Below are 16,952 nucleotides of genomic sequence, written 5' to 3'. Positions count from 1 at the left end.
TCATAGTTCCTTGAAGTTAGAGTCACAGTTAAACAAGGTAGTGAAGAAGACATTTGGTATGCTTGTCTTTATTGATCAGTACATTGAGTATAGGAGTTGTTGCAGCTGTAAAGGACATTGGTAAGGCCAATTGATCCCCAAGATTTTATGGCGGCTTGATGCAACACTTAGTCAAATGCTGCTTTGATATCAATGGCAGTCATCCTCTAAGTTCAGCTCTTTTGTTCATGTTTGGACCAAGGTTGTATTGAGATCACAAGCTAATTGTGCCAGATGGAACCCAAACCAAGTGTCACTGAAGAGGTAGGTTATTGTTGAACAAATGCCTTTTGATAGTGCTGTCAATGATGCCTACCATCAATTTGCTGAAGATTGAGGGTACTCTTTTGGAATACTGCATTCAATTCCAGTCTCCTTGCATCAATCAGCCATAGCAAAACTGAAGTCAATGGGAATTAGAGAGAAATTTCTGTTGCTTGGAGTTAAATCTAGCAAAAAAGAAGAGGTTGTGTTTCTTGGTGATAAATGATCTCTGTTCCAGGACATCTCTGCAGGAGTTCCTGAGGAAGGGAGTGTCCCAAACATGACCTCTTCAGCTGCTTCATTAATGACCATCCGTCTGTCATTGGTGAGTTCTGAAGAAGGGTCACTGGACCTGAAATGTTAACTCTACTTTCTCTCCACAGGTGTTGCTAGACCTGCTGAGTTTTCCCACCAATTTCTGTTTTTGTTTCTGATTTCCAGCCTCCACAGTTCTTTACTTTTTTTTTTGTCAAAGGTAGGATGATTCACTGATGATTGTACAATGTTCACCACCATTCACAATGTCTAAGAAATAGAAGCAGTCCGTACGTATATGCAGCAACACCTGGAGAATAGCCAGGCTTGGGCAGAGAAGTGGAAAGTAACACATGGTGTCACACAGGAATCAGGACTGACCATCTCCAACAAGACATAACCAAACTACCTTTCCTTAACATGTAACAGCATGACCACCACTGAATTTTCTACAATCAATATCCTAGGATTTAGGACAGAATACTGACTGAATTGGACCACCCATGTAAATACCTTGAGTATAAGAACAGATGGTAGGCTAGGAACTCTGGTGAGTAACTTAATATTCTAACTCCCCATAACCTACCAACAACTTCAAACAGAAATCAGGAGGATGATTGAATACTTCCCACTTGCCTGGATGAGTACAGGTCCAACAACATTCAAGAAACATGACACCATCCGGAACAAGGAGAAAGTGAGGACTGCAGATGCTGGAGATCAGAGTTGAAAAATGTGTTGCTGGTAAAGCGCAACAGGTCAGGCAGCATCCAAGGACCAGGAGAATCGATGTTTCAGATTCCAGAAGAAGGGCTTATGCCTGAAACGTTGATTCTCCTGCTTCTTGGATGCTGCCTGACCTGCTGTGCTTTTCCAGCAACACATTTTTCAGCCACCATTTAGAACAAAGCAGCCTTATTAAATGGCACCCAACTAATAACTTAAACATTCACTTCCTCCACAACAAAGCACTATGGCAGCAGTGTGTACCAGCTACAAGATGCAATGCATAAATTCACCAATTCTCCAAAGACAGTATCTTCCTATGACCTCTAACACCTAGAAAGCCAAGGGCACCAGATACATGGAAACAATAAAACCTGCCAGTTCCCCACTAACCCATTCACTCCCTTGAAGTATAACATCACTTTGTCAGTATCATGGGCCAAGATCCTGGAACTCCCTCCACAACAGCACTGTGTTTGTACATGCACTAACACTTCAAGAAGGTAACTAATCATTACCTTCTCAAGAGAAATTAGAGATGGCAATATCGACAATGGACATATCCCTTAAATGAATAAAAAAAACTTTGTGTGGACAGGTATTCATGAAGATCAGAATTGTTACAGAGTTTCAGCATTTCCATTGCTTTACTATAATCCTCTCACATTTAAATCGTGTTGCTATTATTAAAATATTTAGAGCTAAGTGGACCTCATAATTACAATCATGGACTTACATAGTCTAGAAACAGCATAAACAACTATTGTACACTTATTGTGGGAGGTGTTGGTGAACTGGCAATGTCACTGAGCTAGGAATTCTGACTCCCGGCCCAAAGTTCTGGGGACCTGGATGCAAATCCCACTGTGGCAGTTTGTGACATTTGAATTCAAGAACGGTCTGAAATGAAAATGGTCCAATGGTAACCATAGAAGCATTGTTGATTGTCATGAATAACCATCTTGTTTATTATTGCCCTTTAGAGAAGGCAATCTACTGTTTTACCTTATCTGGCCTATATATGATTCCAGAGTGATAGCAATGTAATTGACTCCAAATAATCTCTGAAGTGGCCTTAACAAGCCACTTGGTTCAAGGGGCAATTGGGGCTGGGTAAAAAAAAAGGCCTTTCTATTGATGCACAGATCCCATGAATGAATATTTTTAAAAATTAACACTTTACACAACCACTTTTGGAAGTGTAACAAATGTTTGATCATTATTCTTTCTGTAATTTACGGTCAACTATTCATTATACTAGATTGAATTTAAAGCTAATAGTCCATTTGTTTATTTGTAGTGCAAACATAGCAAACTATTATCTTATTCTTGCTTGCTAACATAACTTTACAAGTGATAGGTGCCTCAACTATCGTTTTACAGATAATACATCCCCCACTATAATGAGACTTGACAAGGACAAGTCTTAAGACATGCATATAAAGTGGATTCTGCCATAATATTAAACAAATAGTTACATGTATTTGAAGTTGCAATTATTATTTCCCAATTAACAATCTTAGGCACATTACAGAAAAGTCACAAAGGGCAATTAATAGAAAAATCTCATTTTTGATATAATTTTCATTTGGCAACAAGTTCCTGCCACAATTGTGGCACAGTGGCTCAGTGGTTAGCCCTGCTGCCTCACAGCTCCAGGGACCCGGGCTCGATTAGAGCCTTAGGTGACTGTCTGTGTGGAGTTTACACATTCTCCTCATGTCGGTGTGAGTTTCCTCTGGGTGCTCTGGTCTCCTCTCTCAGTCAAAGATATGCCAGTTAGGTGAATTGGCCATGCTAAATTCCCCAGTATTCAGGGATGTGTAGGTTAGATATATTAGTCAGGGGTAACTGGTCTGGGTGGGATACTCAGAGGGTTGATGTAGATGTGTTGGGTTTAATGGCCTGTTTCCACACTAGGGATTCTAGGATTCTAATCGTTCTATCCCCAATAGTTAACCTGACACCACCTTCACAACTAGAGTTGGATTCCTGTTAAAATTGTGATTCAGAAAACAATAGATATGGATGCTCTCATTTTTTTTAAAAAAGACACAATGTATTTCAGACATTGAACAAATAGGTATAATTTTAAAGCAGAGAATTTTACTTACAGAACAATGATGAGCCAAGGTGTGGTTAGCAGGCAGGAAGATAGCAGAATAAGGAGAACAAGTTAAAGGATAAATAAGAAAATATATGTTGAACAGAAAACATCACTTTCATTGTCTGGCTAGGCAGGATATAAAATTTTACAAACTAATTTCTATTTTGCATCATGTCTTGTGGATGAACTACAGAAGTTTTCTTTTTGCTATATACCAGTTACAGAAAAGCACAAAACAATGGTTTTCCTTGCATTGTGTATACCTTTTGAAATGAAGTTGTACTAGCAAAATAATACCTTAAAACTTATCAGATATTTCATTGAGGAGGAAGTTTTGTTTTAAACTACATATTTCTGATGCGCACTTAATGGATTAAATCCCAAAAACAGTAAGTTGCTTGAGAAGTTCGGCAGGTTTGGCAGGATCTAACGAGAAGAAAGCAAAGTTAACATTTTGAGTCCAGTGACCTTTCCTCAGAACTGATGAAGTTGATGCTGCCAAGCCTGATCTTCCCTAGCAATTTGTTTTTTGTTTCAGATTTCCAGTATCTACAATTCTTTGTTTTATTCAATCACAAGTTGTCTCTTGCCTTTCTTCAATATGAGATTGGACAAAAAGGCAAGAGCAAAATCGATCAAATGCCGTAACTCTGATGAAAAGTAATCGGGATGAAACATTAACTATTTCTTCTTCCTTGAATGCTACCTGGCCTGAAGAGCATTCCAGCATTTTCTGTTTTTAATTGGACAAAGAAAGGATTTGCATTAAAAGAGTCTATTATTGAAAATAAAATCCATAATGATTTGAAACAATACAGGACATATTTTGTATTGACTGTTTTGAGTAGATATCCATCTATAAGATGATAGGGGAAAATGTTGTCTTGCATACATAACATGTAGCTGTCTAGAAAGATTACAGGTAGATTTAAAAAGTCATTCACTGGGTCAATCTTTGTATAGGGAAATTTGAGGGAAAAACATTTTAAGATCATGCCTAAGACAACAGAGAGAACAAGGATTCATGTATTACTAGGCAATTCAACCACAAAGACAGGCAGTGCCAACAACTTGTTTTGTTACCAGCACATCACAAATCACACCTAAGGATTAGTCTCAAGGATTATTCGTAATTTTATTTGAAACTTATTGTATTTCTACAGGGGTTAAAGCAAATTATTACAATAAGTCAGTATGTTATTTTTTAATGTGTGATATATAAATTAGATGTTTTACTTCTTCTGAATAGTACTCTAAATGTCAAGGGAAATGAGTACCAATTTGTTAAATAATTTACTTTAAAAGTTTAAATTGTACAACCAAGCTCACAGCATCAATTCAAATTTGTATGAGATTTTAAATTTGAATTTACCTCACGAGCTTTGATTTAACTGGGCTTCACAGTATTAAGTAAAGGCAAGTTCTACTCCCACATTTATTAAAAACGTAAACATTGCAAGAGTTAAAAGTATAAGAGTCAAGCTGATAGTACCATGTCGCTTATAGATAGGGGGCTTCCTGTAGATATTAGTGATTTCTCCGCTTGCTAAAGGAAAAGAGAAGAAAGCAAGGATAGCCGTTATCAACAAATATAAGCTGCAAATGTATTAAACTGAAATTGTGAATCATGCTGAAACAGTACAGTATTTTGAAATTGCATTGACCAACAGAGGCCCGCTTGAGCTAATTATAGGATTTTAACAGTGTACAAGTAGTCTATAAAAATATTTATCTTGGTCCAGTGACATAATTGTTTAAATTGCAGATTCATGCTGCAGGAGTTGAAATCAATCATAAATCTGATAACCATATCAATTTAGTTGACTATTTACCCCTGTTCAAACAACAGTGTGTCAACAGTCAAATTTCAACATTATTAATGATGTTAGTTGATTCATAATACTAGTAATGTTCTATTTCCAAGATGTTTTTCATTGAATTTTGAACATAATATTCATTGTATTCATGTAGTGCACACTTTAAATATGCTATGAAGGTGGCCTTACAAACAATTCAAGCAAATCCAATGAATGCAGCAGCATGAGGATGTGACAATTGGAGATTAGTATTTCATTTTAGTAATGGTACATGTCTGATCGTATTATTGAGTAACTTTCACTGAAAAGAAACCATCAGAAAGCCAACAAATAAATGAAGGAGAGTATTAGCACTTCTATGGCATTAACAAAATGCTGGATGATTTTTTTTTGATACAAAAACTATTCAACTCATGATTCAGCATACAAAACACAAAGTGACTTACAAATCTGATTATTAACTCACTTCACAGTATTATATTGCGAAGTCAGGCATGATCAGTTGTGTATCAGATATACAGATGTAAAAGTAGGAAGATAGCAATAAGTTGTCAGAATGGAGACACTTTCAAAGCTACTGAGAAAAGTTAAGTGTGTAAGTATGGGAGTAGGGTGTCAGGTGGATAAGGGGGTTAGCATGCTAGGTGGGTAGGTTGCCAGTTAGGTTGAGGGCTTGTAAGGCTGTAGGTTATGGTAAGCAAGGGATAGGGTTTCAGGTGGATAGGATGGTGGGTGGGCTGAGGGGCTCGGATAGTGGGAAATAGGAAGCCAAGAGGGTAACGAGTTAATTAGGATGTCAGGTAAGTGGATAAATGCTTAGGGTAGGTCAAGGCATTGGCTTGGGTGGGTTATTTGGTAGAGTCAAATGGGAGTGTTGGCACCTGGGTTGTTGAAGACCAGCAGGGATTACCCAGTGGGAGGGAAGTCATTGATGGATTGAGAGTTGGGGGGGGTTATTTTAATCCTCACCTAGGTTTTAATTCCACTAATTTTCTTGAGTAAATATTAAGCATAGATCAGTGGCAAATCTTTTAAAATTTCTGACGAACTCAGAGTGAGGGCCTTTCTTTGGGGTGGTTACAGATGCTAGGTAATTGTCCCATGAGAATTTAAAATTTCTTGGCCAATTTCTGTGTAGTCAGCTGTGTCAGGATTTCCACGTGGCTTTTATGTGCAACTCCAATCTATGTTGCTGCAATGAAGATCAATTATTCCATTCGAATTTCTAGGCCATTATTTAAGCTGAATGTGAAGTTTTTTCTTTTCTCACTAGATCAAGCATATTCCCCAACTGTAGGGGTGCTTGGTGACATGCTTTTTGTCTGATGCTATTTTCCTCAGGTAGATGTGGATAAATGGCAATGCAATTTGCATAGTTAATTTCATTACATTTTGTTGTAATGTGCCTATTCTCGGTCTTCCTACATGCACAGCTGTGACTATTGTTACAAAACTATAGTTATATTCTGCCCTGGCACCACAATGAAATGTACCACCATGTTGCCCAATGAAATATTTTATTGTAATGCATGTAGAGAAATTCAACGCATGTTGGATATCCAATATCTTTCAAGATATCATGAAAGGTAATCAGGGCAGCCATGGAGACAAACTCTTACTCTTTGAAAAAAGAAAGAGACAGCCTCATCTTGAATCTCAAGCTTTTTCAATTTGTCGATTGCATGAAAATAGGTGCATTAACTCTCTCCAAATGACACCATGGTTTTCAAAGGGTTAAGTAATTGATAACCGAGAGAACCTTTCCCAGAACTCAAGTTCTTTGCAGAAAAAATATGCACATTAATAACATTTCTTTGTTAATTAAGAGCTCTTTGCGAAAGACAAAAAACATTGGGAGTGGAATATGCTGTTCAAAAGTCTTCCATAAGTCTTAACATGACTTTTACTCAGCTTGGTTAAAGAATACAATTTACTTGTCGGACTCACTTCTACACACTTATTCTCTACTTACTGGCCAATGTTTAATAGATTTAAAAAGTCACACCCCAATTTCAAAGAGCTTAAGATATTTTGTCACTGTGCCCGAATAAATGGCATTTGCCACTGCTCCATCTGTGATTTTGTATTTTTATGCTATGTGAGAACCTACATTTGAACATATTAGTTTAATGTAAACTGGAAATGCCATTTATTTGCAGTATCAGCATTCAAGCCATGCCAGTGAGTGCATAAGCTCCTACCTGGTATATGGAAATGTGTAGGTGTCTGAGCAGGGCTTGGCTTGATGTCTAGCTGGGTATAATAAGGTGAACTCCGGCCACTTTCAGTGCCTCCAAAGAATTGCAAAGAAGGCAGCAAAAAACAAATAAATCAAAGGCAAAAGCTCTGAAGCAAATAAGAATGAGTAATCTGTTCAGAGTACCATGTCCTTTCAGCAAGGAACTTGCACTGTCAAGGAAGTCACACCATTGGCTTTTGTGAGTCCAGCCAGTTCTGGTTAAACTGTAACAGCTGTTACATTTCCATAAGAGGGTTGACAATTACTATTGTAATTCAGAATCCACCACTTTATTTTAATTATAAACAATAATTTGTTTTCAAAATGTCAGGAAATTGATCACAGGATTTCAAAACTTGTTGGATAACACAAGAGCCTCTAAGACTCACTCATACTCCCCATTTCATTACACTCACTGCCTCACCTATACCCCCCCAATCACATTTTTATGTCAAAGATGATATTTAGTGACTTCCTTGCCAAAACACATGGTAAATGAAGCTCCTGGCCAGATTGTTTGCATCTTACTAGGTGAAGCATCAAAGCTGAAAATGAGGATTTTCACTTATACATATTCTTATTCACATAAGATGGCTTTGCAAAGAATGCTTTTTCCAATTGCCTTTTACACCTTGTCACATCAAATTCAAATTTAGGTCAAACAGAAACTATAATGATCTAATCCTCATTGCAACATTTGACACTATTTTTGACAGTTGACCTCAAGCCTCCCAAGACACTTAAAAGCAGCTTTTCTTTCAGTCAAGAAATCTAGCATTTTCATAGCATATAGATTTTATTCTATTCGAACAGTCATGTATTTATAACTATGCATAGATTTTACAAAATAGAGCAACTCTAACTTCAAAAGATGATAATAAATGCCAAAAGCAATGTAAATAATTGTTAACTAGGTTACAAAATTAAGAATTATACTTTTTTTAGCATAATACTACTTAAGAGGCAAACCTTCAAATTAATGACTCAATGTTATCCCAAAGTTTTAAAATAAATTTCAGTGTTTAATGGTTCAATAATATTTCACCTTTCCAAATTTTATGTCAAGCAATTTAGTTTCTTTAAAAAAAAACTAGCCAGTACCCAATTTTGCAGCAACTATTGAAAGCTGAAGTGTATTTAAATAATTTAAATCCATAAACTCTTCAAATATCACTAATTTATAACATTTTTTGCAGGTGCTATAGATTTCGGGCTAAAGAGTTCTCCATTCATCCGGTGTAGTATTTATAGGAGAATTGGACACATTAAATAAAATATGCAGGGTTTCTGATGTCCCATGTGTTGAGTGATGGCATTGCAATAGAACACTGGAGTTTGACCATCATAGAAATGAAAAGTGATGGCTTCCAAGTGGATGAGTCAGCAAAGTGAAGTCAAAATGAGTATGACCAAAAGAATGCAGACCCTTTATAGAAAACTGTCTTTGGCTGATTCATTTCTATCCTCCCGAAATTTTCTGCACCATATCATAAAGTTTGTGTGTGGAATGAACTTCCTGAAGAAGTGGTGAATGCAGGCATAGTTACTACGTTTAAAAGATTCTTAGACAAGAACATGAATAGGTTTGGAGGGATATGGGTCAATTGCAGGAAGATGGGACTAGATTACTTTGGGATTATGTTTGGCATGGACTGGTTGGAGCGAAAGGACTGTTTCGATGCTGTATGACTAAGTCTAATGGGTGTTCCAAGGAAAGTAATTAAATTGAATTTGCAACTATATTGAATGTATTGATCAATAAACTGATATGAGATAGCATGAATTTCATTAGACCTGTTATAGAAAGGACTAATGGGTCATAGTTTAGGCAATGACCTTCAGAAGCAAGTGGCTGGATTATGTCCCAAAGCTGATACCCAGACACTGGGATAAAAGTCAGGGAGAGCCAAGCTCCACTGGCCCTGATAAAATTCTATAGGTGATAGTCCTTTAATTACTATTCAGTAGGACCCCTGGAGGACCCAAAGTGGCACAGTGGTAATATTGCTAATTTTGGGCCAGGAGAACCAGGCTGAAGTCCTACCTGCTCCAGATGTGGAATCACATTTCCAAACAGGTTGTTCAGAAAATATGTAGGACTCCTGGCCTTCTCTGTAGAGCTACAGCCCAATTAGAGGTCAGCAGCTCTGACATACCAAGATCAATGGTGGTATTGCAGAAGGCATGAGAGAAAAATGAACCTCATAGCTTGAGACAAAGGTAAAGCTCAACTCTCCGTGGGGCAAGCAGCAGGGCCAAATAAGGAAGGAGGTGTGGGGGATATTGGATGACGAGAGTGACAGGGACAAAACTGTGGTTTGGTGGGGGTTCTCTGATCAGTTCAGAAAGGATGTTTCACCCTTTCATTGACCAGCAACCCATGGGATTAAAACTCCCTGTAAAACTGTAAAATTGTGCATTAATTTCTCACAGACAGCTCAATTGGTCCACTGGCAAGTGGCTCACCTGACACTTCCCCTGCTGCCTATAACCTGGGTGGTGGAATGGGAATGGGTTTCTGGTAGTGATAGCATAGTACCCTGTTGAGTGGGTCTATTCATCTGTTTTCCTTCTTGAGAGTGATCCCTATGATCCAACCCAAGATACCTACAGTAGCTTCATGTGACCCAGACAAAGTAACTTGCTTCTGTAGGGAGTCTTCATAAATACTGAAATGCTTCAGGTGAGATAAGAAGATTTTTTAAGATAATTCCATTACTTACTTGGCATACACATTCAGAACAACAGTAAGAACAATATGCACTGTCTTTATTCATACCCCCACTAGTAGGCTCAATAAATGTAATTGAATATGCAAAACTAAGTGGATAACTAATCTTGTAAATTACACTGGTGTTGCATGAACATGTATGACCAAATATTATTTTCATTAAAATCAGCAGTAGGTACTTGAATAAACAGCTCTGTAAAAGACTTCAACGTATAATAAGCATGGCCAAAACTGTATGCCAGTGAGAAGCAAATGTTAATTTAAAAACAGATGGCTAATTTTGTAGCTTAAGTTAAAAAGTGAAGACAACACTCTTATTATTGTGATGATGCACTCCACTGTTACCAGTTCAGGGCCTGAGAGATTGAAGTGCAGTTGGATAAAAGAAATGATACCCCTTGTAAATAGTCTGAGAAATAGCACAGCCTGAAGAGAAAATAAATGTTCACAAGCTGGAAAACGCAAAACGTAAAAGAAATGTTAAGATGTGTTGATGAATACTATAGCAACAAGTTCCTTTAGTATGGATTAAGAAGCAAATATGTTGGATAAGCTGAGGTCAATGCAAACGCTAAAGTACTTCCACATCAATCTGGATTGCTATAAATTATTGATTAAATATGAATTCAGGAAGGAGAATGAAATATAAACAGTTTTCTGCAGGATTCCAGTTTTACATTGCTCTTTGTTCTCACAAGCGCAAAGAGAAAAATGCAGCACTCAATTCTACCATCCAATATGCTGAAAATTGCTGTTATTCAAGTTATGACAGCTCTTGAGAGGTACTAAGTGTTGTTTTTTCAGTTTATGATTGGCTTTGTCAAAAATAGCTGTGGGTAGCAATTTATGCACATGATGAGTATCAGAAGGTAAACTATACATAACTGTTCACCTCCAGTTTAATCACTTGAGGTTAAATTCTGCATTCATACAAATTACCCAGCAGTGATCAAGCAGAACTTCAAGTTATCTCAATACCTAAATAGAAAAGTGAAAAACCATTCTTCACCGATTACTAAGTCATGGCATGTTTTTACTTTAAAAGCTTAATGTGTTTTCACTCGGAAACAAGGTAGAAAATGTAACCACCTTTAAGCAAGCATACTTATTTAAAATAAAACAAACTGCTTGGACACATTATGACACACTTCCAGAGTAATGGATTTGAACTCAGGGCTTTTGGTCCAGAGGTAGGATGCTACCCCTGCACCACAAGGCCCTATATAAGTATGTATAAACTGTAATTAAAATATTATAACAAAGGAATTGGGGAATTGTAATGGGGATTAGGGAATTACTACACTGAAATAATCACTGTCTTTGTGAGTAGTTTAGATTTTTCAAATAAAATCTTAAAATCTAGAATCACAAATCGCTAAAAATACTCCTGGTTAATAAGGCCAAACAAAAATTAGACCTGAGCTACAATTCTAGAAGGTCAGAATTAAAAGGAGAGGAGAGATGTTATGCTAAATCGCAGTTACGTTATATTCTGAGTTTTGCATATGAATCTGATTGTAAAAAGTGAGGCATTGAAGGTAGTGTAAAAAAAAAATGTTCACAAATATGTTGCAAAACTTGAGCGGTCTAAAGTTCTGTTCCTAGAAAAATAGAGGTCTTCATGATAATTATAGTGTTTAATCAGGTAGACAGTGAGAGAATGTTTCTATTTGTCAGAAAGTCCAAAACTACATGTAATAAATGTAAGATTGTCATTAGTTTAGCTCACCACCATCTTCTCAAGGGCAACTAGGGATGGACAATAAATGCTGGCCAGCCAGTGATACCCACATTCGAGTGAATAAAAAAAGTAAATCCAGTAGCAAATCCAAGCGAAAACTCTCCTTATGAAGAATGGTAAGAATGTGAAACACATGACTAGAAGGAGTAGTTGACACAAACGACATTAATGCAGTTCAAAACAGCTGGATAGGCCCATAGAGATAGGTAATAGCTGAAATCTGATAAGTAAACGCATATGAAAACGTATGGGAGAAGACAGATGTAAATTATCAATTCTGGTGTGGATTTGTTAATGTAACATCTACTTGCAGTTGTATTTGTTTAGAGGTACAATTTTTAATCTAATTTATGAAAGAGAATGTGATACTAGGGAGATAATGCCTGCCTTAGCAGGTGAAGAAGTTTGTGAATATTCTGTATCCAGTGAAATATCTGCTTTGTTTTAATTGTATTTCTTTGTTCTACAAAGAATTCTGGATGAATGTTGTGATGAAGTGGGAAAACTTTGTGTCTACCATGTGCTTCACAACTAAAGCTATTCATTGATGTTGGCTTCAATGAGACACATATTGACCGGCCTGGTGTTTTTCATTACTAAGTCTTGCTGCCTTATGTTGGCAGTGGAATTATAGTCAAACTTTTCAAGAGTTGCTAACTAATAGTTCAGATTTAAAAATATAGAGGACACAGATTCCCATGAATTTGACCTAAGTAATCCCCAGTAGTAATGTGAGTTAAACCTCACTATTGATTAAAAAGCCTTGGTCACGTTTAGAAGTAAATATTTATTAAGTAACAGAATCATTCTTCAGTTTGCCATTTTTTTTCCCAGGGATAAATACTAGAAACTGGTTTTCCCTGCATAATTCCACCACCTTCATTTGATGGCATTCTTTCCTAGTTCCATGAAGTCCTTTCACCATTCCCCAATAACTCTCCTGAAAAGCTTCAGAGGATAGTTTAACTGAAAATTTGAAATGGAGATTGCTAGGTTTTTGTCAGGTAGCAAGAAACCAAGATGTGTAAATGGAGGCAAGGTACAGATCAATCGTATCTAGTTGAAAAGGCTGGAACAGCTGAATGACCTCTTTCCTAATTCCTATTTAGCACCTAATCAATATTGAAACCTCACAGGGTGAATATTTAAATTTGGAAATGAGCATCGTAAAGGTTCCTTAGACAAAAGTCATTACGACATCATCAAATTTCACATTCAGCTTGAGGTTGGGTCTGAAACTTAAACTTAAATAAAGGCAAATACACAGTAACTACAGAGCAAAAGATGAGTTTGAGATGACAAAGTTATCATGGTGACCTCAGTTTAAATGGGAATTCAACCTATGTTGTTGACATGCCTCTGTATCACAAGCCAGCCGTTCAGCCAACTAGATACTGAGGATGAATCAATGACTTACTAATTAATAGAAAATGCAGTGTTGGAATGAATGAGTCATTTCTGGATTGACAAACCAATAATTCTGGAGAGCTACAAAATTAGTATTGAGACATCAGGTAATTACAATCTATACATACAATTCAAAATCTATAGCAAATTTTCTGACAACATAACGGTAAATAGAAAACAAAGTTGTGAGGATGACAAACAATATTACAACGTCTGAGATGACTGATTCTCAAATGTTGGATGGAGATCTGGCACGGTATCAGTGTTCCCTCTTCTTGATATTACCACCCAAACAATAAGCCAATAAGGCAGTGGGCCTTCTCTTGCAGTCACAAATCCAGAGATGGAAGCCGCACCCACTAAGAGCTGCCGGCCAATCCCAGCATCTCTTAGGCTCTGCTGCACTTCTGGAGAGGCAGTGGTTGATGCCAGAATGACAAAAAGCAGAGTCCCAGAATCACAAAGCAACCCAGGCCATGGATGCCTGATAGTTGTGCTGGGGTGTGTGCCTTTGTGTTAGGGATAGAGGTTTGTAGAAGCACATTGCATGAAGAGAGGCAAAAAGCATCAAGGCAGGACAGACAATAGGGTTTCTCTCAATGCATTATTCCTATTTCCAATATCCAATGCTTCTGTCAGGAACTCAGCATTTGATCAAGGGACTTCCCTCCTCCATACAGAGATGACCATTTGCCTACTTTGTTTTAGCCATTTTACTCGCTGCATGGTGACAGGCTTGCCTGCACCTGGGTTAATCCTGGTGGCAAGAAGAGGCCTCTGGGTGATCATTACCTGGCCACTTGAGAGCCCCAACTGGCAGTCGGGCAAGGTGGTCAACCATGGGTTTAACTCTGCAGGAGGCAAGACGACAATGGGGTTCAGTTACACTATCACCCCACCTTCTCACAACCAGACTCACATGAGGGGGAACAGAGATTTCTTTCCAAAGAATTTGGAAAGGGATACAGGTAAGTTATAGGAGTGGGTAAAAGTTTGCCAATTGATTAAAATATGAAGTTTTCCAACTTGGTGAGAAGAATAAAAAAAATTATTTAAATTGAGAGAGACTGAAAAATGCTGTGGCATCTGAATGTTCATGTACATGAATGAGAAAATGTCAGCATGCAGGTACTGTAAATGGGATGCAGGTCTTTTTTGTTGAAGTAATAAAAGATGTAGTAAAAAAATGTGCGCAAGTCCTGTTATAAATATGTAGAACATTGGTAAGAGCACACCCACCACACTGCATAAAGCTTTGTCTTCCTTATATGAATATACATACAAACAAAGCCATTTAGTTTCTTGAGCCTGCTTTGCCTTTTAATACATTTAGGGCTGATCTGATTGGAATCTCAAATCCATATTCCTGTTATCCCCGATAACCTTTTACAACCTTGTTTACCAAGAATCATTCCAACTCTGCCTTAAAAATATTCAAAGATTCTGCTTCCATTGCCTTTTCAGGAGATTTCCAAAGACGCACAACACGGAGAAAAAAATTGCTTTGTCTTTGCTTAAAGTGAGCAATGGTGTATTTTTAAACAATTTAAAGTTCTAGACTTCCCTGAGATGAAACATTCTCTACACATCTAACCTATCAAGACTGTTCAAGATATTGTATATTTCAATCAAGTCAACTCCTATTCTTCTAAACTCTATCAGATAGAAGTCAACTACTGTCCAACCTTTCTTCTTAAAATAACTTGGTCTGATAAAAATTGTCTGAACTGCTTTCAATGTATTTACATTCTTCCTCAAATAAGTTGTCTAATACCGCACACAGTACTTTATTGTCCTGTACTACTGAAACATATCCTTGCTATTTTTGTATTCAAATCCCCTTGCAATAAATGATAATATTCTACTAGCTTTCCTAATTACTTGCTATGCCTGCAAACTAAATTACATGAGGACATTCAAGTCCCTCTGTATCTCAGTTCTGCAATCTTGCACCACTTAGATATTACACTTTGATCTTATTATTCCTGCCAAAATGGGTAATTGCACATTTTTCTATATTACATTCCATTGCCGGATCTTTGCCCACTCACCCAACCTACGTACATCTTATATAATTTACCCCAACTTTTCTTTCAGTATACACTGTTAAAACCCGGTTTAAAGTTGAAATAGTTTAAATTTAAACTGTAGATTTCTGTTAACTGCTAACTGGAAACAAATTGAGATTTGGACAATTTATTTAAGAAGGGTTATATTTGTGTTGGAGACAATTCAGAAAAGGTTCACTTGGTTGATTCCTGGGATGAAGAGGTTAGCTTAAGAGGACAACTTGAGTTGTCTTGGCATATATTCATTAAAGTTTAGAAGAATGAATAGAGATCTTCTTGAAACATAAGATTCTGAGGGGGTTTCAGCGTAAATGATGAGGAAATCTTGGCACTTCAACAAAATGGGTCTCTTATTTAAGATGGAGATGAGAAGGAGTTTCTTTTCTAGATGGTTGTTAAATAATCCTTGGAATTTACTACACAAGAGAGCAGTGCTGGACCACTAGACATTCAAAGCTGAGCCAAACAGATTTTTGATCTAAAAGGTAGTCAGAGGTTATAGAGGCAAGCAAAGAAGTGGAGTTAAAGTCAGAATCAAATCAGCCATGATGTTATTAAGTGGTAGAGCAGGCTTGAGGAACCAAATGCCTACTCTTATTCCTTATGTTCTTATGATCCTGTTCTCAACTAATATCAATCCATTCACATTTAAGCTCGTGTTGACTCGAAAGTTATCTGAAGCAGAATTTCTGTTTGATATTCCACTACTGTAAGTACTTGGAGACCAAGTGTAGTTCCTGTAATGCTGAGATGTGTTTTCACTGCACAGATTTGAGACTGATGCCAAGATCTTTCTGGTATGTAGTAGGTATTTTCGAAATAAACTTGGTGGCCATTTTGGTCATCACAGTGTCGATTTCCATTGGGAATTTATTTAGTTGGTGATTTGCTGTCTTGGAGGAAATAAATGGATTCTGCAAAAGCTCTTTGGTAATTTATTAAAATATTTAAGTGTCCAACTCAATTAATATCTGATTTCTCTATGTTCAAATGTGACTCATGTCATAGAAGGTGACATTTAATCCCAACTGTTACTTTCATACAAATTCTAAATGAATATCTGAGTTTAACAAGTATGAACTAGCGAAAACACTTATGACAGTGTCTAAATGACTTCAGTTGCTGAACAAGCACACTTTGAAGACAAACATATAGTCAGCATTGATTTGCCTGACTGGGTACTGTTTTATTTCTTGCTTGTAAGCAAGGTAAAACCAAATGGTTTTATGAAATGAAATGCAAATGTGGTTCGTTGCTCTTTCTTTGAATATTTTTCAGTGCAGTCACTTTCTTTTATTTGTGACTAGTTTGAAAAAGATACAATTCAATTTTTATGGGGCAAATTTTGTATTGGTTGAGCTATTCATCTTGGAGTGCCTTTTTAAAGCACAGTGCAATGTCACATTTTGAATGCAAATGACTTATTCATTTAGCTGAATATAAATTTGGGCAATGGAAATACTAATTGCCTGTCTGCATACACAATAATCAAAACATTCACCCTGAAACAACTCTTTCTATTCCACAAACGTTTTTCTGGCTGAAGGCTGAAATTAC

The 16,952-nt window shown here is 37.0% G+C and overlaps 1 protein-coding gene across 4 annotated transcripts in view; it reads right to left on the bottom strand.

Moving 5' to 3' along the window:
- ablim3 (actin binding LIM protein family, member 3) overlaps positions 1-16,952 on the bottom strand; it is a 351,872-nt gene that overhangs the window by 53,587 nt on the left and 281,333 nt on the right. For 3 of the 4 annotated variants that reach the window (XM_043703814.2, XM_087995439.1, XM_087995437.1), the window contains 2 exons: positions 7,410-7,499; positions 4,884-4,937 (listed from right to left, as the gene is read on the bottom strand). The exons of the other annotated variant lie outside the window; for it this stretch is intronic. In XM_043703814.2, the coding sequence (XP_043559749.1) occupies positions 4,884-4,937; positions 7,410-7,499 (144 nt within the window). The remainder of the gene's footprint in view (positions 1-4,883; positions 4,938-7,409; positions 7,500-16,952) is intronic. 4 annotated transcript variants of the gene reach the window in all.

Source organism: Chiloscyllium plagiosum, unplaced genomic scaffold, assembly GCF_037043375.1.
Source record: "Chiloscyllium plagiosum isolate Xiang-an unplaced genomic scaffold, Cpla_swu_hap1 HiC_scaffold_16, whole genome shotgun sequence".
NCBI lineage: Eukaryota > Metazoa > Chordata > Chondrichthyes > Orectolobiformes > Hemiscylliidae > Chiloscyllium > Chiloscyllium plagiosum.
The sequence above is the reverse complement of the archived record's forward strand: the minus strand, read 5'-3'. Positions and strand labels throughout refer to the sequence as shown.